Genomic DNA, 3303 nt, shown 5'->3' on the forward strand with positions numbered 1-3303 from the left:
CCACTCAGATCAGGGTCAGTCCAGCGTGGTCATGACAGAGACACGAGGTCCACAGTGGCCGTCTTCAGGTGTACACTGTGCAAGTATTAAGGTACAATATGTTTAATATGCAGAAGAGGAAACAGTTTTCCGGTTGTGAGAATTCTTAGTATTGATGTGAAGTTTTTACCAAATGACAAATATAAGCTAAGCTGTCCACATAGAACAGGCACGGGCCACAATGGGTCCCAAAATTTGACAGAAGGCTGAGTCAGGGGGAGAAAGATGGTGCATTTGTATGAACTAAGACAACTGACATTTAAAAGTCATGTATAAAATTATTTTTGCCATTTCTACGCCATCTATTGGGGAAACGTGGAAACCGCAGGGAAAAGGGAGAAGTATAATGATATATAATAATGATATATAATAATAGAAATAAGTAACAATTTGGACAAGTTTGGCAGGTTGGAATAAAAAGGCAAACGAGCCCGAGGTTTTTTAGAGAATATATGGACACTGTAAAACAGTGGATTGAATGTTGAAAGTGAGTGACATTAGAACACTTTGTATACAGGTGCAACCATAATGGTGAATCCTGTTATAAGAAATTAAAATAGATCAGTGGTTAACTGGCAGCCCGTGAACCGAATCCGACCACCCGAACTGTCCAAACCCGACCCTCAGTTGGATTCTAAAATAAACCCTACAGTTGTCCTCTGATACAGATCATGTTGCAGCTTATTTCCAGATATTGTTAAACAAAACACCGCAAAAGCAGACAGTCTTTTTACATCAATTTTATTGAGTCAATAGAAAAAGCCACTAGGCTTTGACAGCAAATTTGCGCATGGAGTAGAGGAGGTCTTTCTTCTGCTGTTTCTTGGTGCGCAGACTCTCTTCGTGCTTGTTGAGCCGGCGGCGCAGAGCTCTGGTCTTCTTGGGTCTCAGATCCAGGGGCTTGTACTTCTTACCCTGGAAGAGCAAATAATGTCAGCAAGGACAAAGAGTATTTTTAACAGAATTACAAACACGGGTGACAGACTCTGTAGAGACATGTAGACGTACAGGACTCATGACATGCCAAACACAGAATAGTGTCGGTATAAACCAACCAACAGTGGCTGCACACTTCATACTTTTTTTTAATCCAGAAAACAACATTGGAGAATTTTAGGAACTAATTTAAGTAAAAACATAACATAAAAATTAGATGACAGTCAGGACTCTGGCGATAGACAAAATGGGAACTCAAACAAAAGTAAGGTGGCAATAATTCTATTTTGTCTGCAGAGCGTTTGTTACTCACCGTAGTCCTGTTCGCTGCCTAGTTGGAAAGGCCGGACACAACGCGTGCTCATAAAAAAAAAGTGTTTCCGGTGATTCTCTTCCTCGTCGGTCTGTTTCAGAATGGGAACGAGCGCCCCCATTAACCGGAAAAGGAGTAACACCGTGTGTTCAGTGAATTTCTATATCATGGTAGCATTCTACTGAAGGGGAGGATTTTTATGAATAAAAATGAATCAAACCCTTTTTTTCTTTTTTTTCCCATATTGTATTTAATATTAAGAAACAGAAAGAAGAAAAGCAGCAGCACTTGTTAAATCATACCAAGGAAAAGATAAATATTGATTGTTGATTGATAGATGAGTGTTTTGGGGATTTCACAGTAGAGTAGAATCAGTGGCAGTAAAAAGTACATTTGCATTTTTTTTTTAAATTATCTTAATGAATTCAGTATCCGTATAAACAGGAGTCTGCTACACCACACTGATCTGTTCAGTAGTTACATGTTTTTCTGCAGGTAAACCTGCATCCCAAGGGAAAAGGCAGAAGTATGATGATAATAGAAATCAGTAACATAATTTTGGACAAGTTTGGTGGGCCAGATTAAAAAGGCAAACGAGCCTGAGGTTGCCCATGCTTGACATAGAAGCAATTTAAAACAAATCTGTCCACAAACTTCATCATGCAGACTGATATTGAAGAACTTCATAGAATCCTTGCAATCAGGAGGACTAATAAGAGACCTCAGCAAACAACACTGGTTGTTTTTCTACACACATTTGTTAAAGTTGTTATAAAGTTACACATTTTAAGTGTTTTAAGTACTTTGTTCTGATTATTGTTCCACACAGTGGATCCTGCCAAGGTCACTTGATACACTCTGATTGTACAGAGCAGTAATCAGGTGGTGACACCAAGGTTTTTTAGAGAATATATGGACACTGTAAAACAGTGGATTGAATGTTGAAAGTGAGTGACATTAGAACACTTTGTATACAGGTGCAACCATAATGGTGAATCCTGTTATAAGAAATTAAAATAGATCAGTGGTTAACTGGCAGCCCGTGAACCGAATCCGACCACCCGAACTGTCCAAACCCGACCCTCAGTTGGATTCTAAAATAAACCCTACAGTTGTCCTCTGATACAGATCATGTTGCAGCTTATTTCCAGATATTGTTAAACAAAACACCGCAAAAGCAGACAGTCTTTTTACATCAATTTTATTGAGTCAATAGAAAAAGCCACTAGGCTTTGACAGCAAATTTGCGCATGGAGTAGAGGAGGTCTTTCTTCTGCTGTTTCTTGGTGCGCAGACTCTCTTCGTGCTTGTTGAGCCGGCGGCGCAGAGCTCTGGTCTTCTTGGGTCTCAGATCCAGGGGCTTGTACTTCTTACCCTGGAAGAGCAAATAATTGGAGAACTTTAGGAACACACTTAAGTAAAAAAAAAAAAGTTAACAGACCACACAGCACTAAGTCCAAATTTCATAATGTTTTTTATATTCTTTATTTTAAATACCCTTTGGCTCGGTAATAATATAACTATACCTAAACTGTCAATTAGACTTTGACTTTCTTTTGCATAAGTATTGGTTTCATCTTCAACGTGATTAGTAAACAGTGTTTAGTCTCCCCCCACCGCACCTCTCCCCCCATCCCCACCTATAACCTAAGCTACTTCTACCATTACTGTGATAAAGGCATAGAACCGACAAATGATTCTGGTCATAAGAAGTGTTGCGGTCAGTGACAACAGTTGGTGCTTTTTGGAACTTCCTGGTTATCAAGTCTCAGTCTTTTGGTAAGCTTTTGTGAATGCATCAGCACACTTCAGCTTGGTAAGTATCATCTCAGACAAGCAAACCACAGGAAAAGCCCAAGTACAAAGCAGCTGAAACATGTGTAAATAAACATGCAGCTATTTTAAATATTCTGCTGCTGCCGCTGCTCTCACCTTGTAGAACTTCCTCAGATTCTCCTTCTGTGTCTGGTTGATGACAGTCAGGACTCTGGCGATAGACAAAATGGGAACTCAAA

General features: G+C 39.6%; 1 protein-coding gene across 1 annotated transcript in view; it reads right to left on the bottom strand.

The window, feature by feature from the left end:
- Positions 1-2472: 2472 nt before the first annotated feature.
- The window catches only part of LOC103397498 (60S ribosomal protein L35-like), a 1711-nt gene continuing 880 nt past the window's right edge, over positions 2473-3303 (bottom strand). The window contains exons 2-3 of the mRNA XM_017042841.2: positions 3221-3275; positions 2473-2663 (exon numbers count right to left, since the gene is read on the bottom strand). Of these exons, the coding sequence (XP_016898330.1) occupies positions 2514-2663; positions 3221-3275 (205 nt within the window). The 3' untranslated portion in view covers positions 2473-2513. The remainder of the gene's footprint in view (positions 2664-3220; positions 3276-3303) is intronic.

The sequence above is a fragment of the Cynoglossus semilaevis genome, chromosome Z, assembly GCF_000523025.1.
Source record: "Cynoglossus semilaevis isolate Cse_v1.0 chromosome Z, Cse_v1.0, whole genome shotgun sequence".
Classification (NCBI taxonomy): domain Eukaryota; kingdom Metazoa; phylum Chordata; class Actinopteri; order Pleuronectiformes; family Cynoglossidae; genus Cynoglossus; species Cynoglossus semilaevis.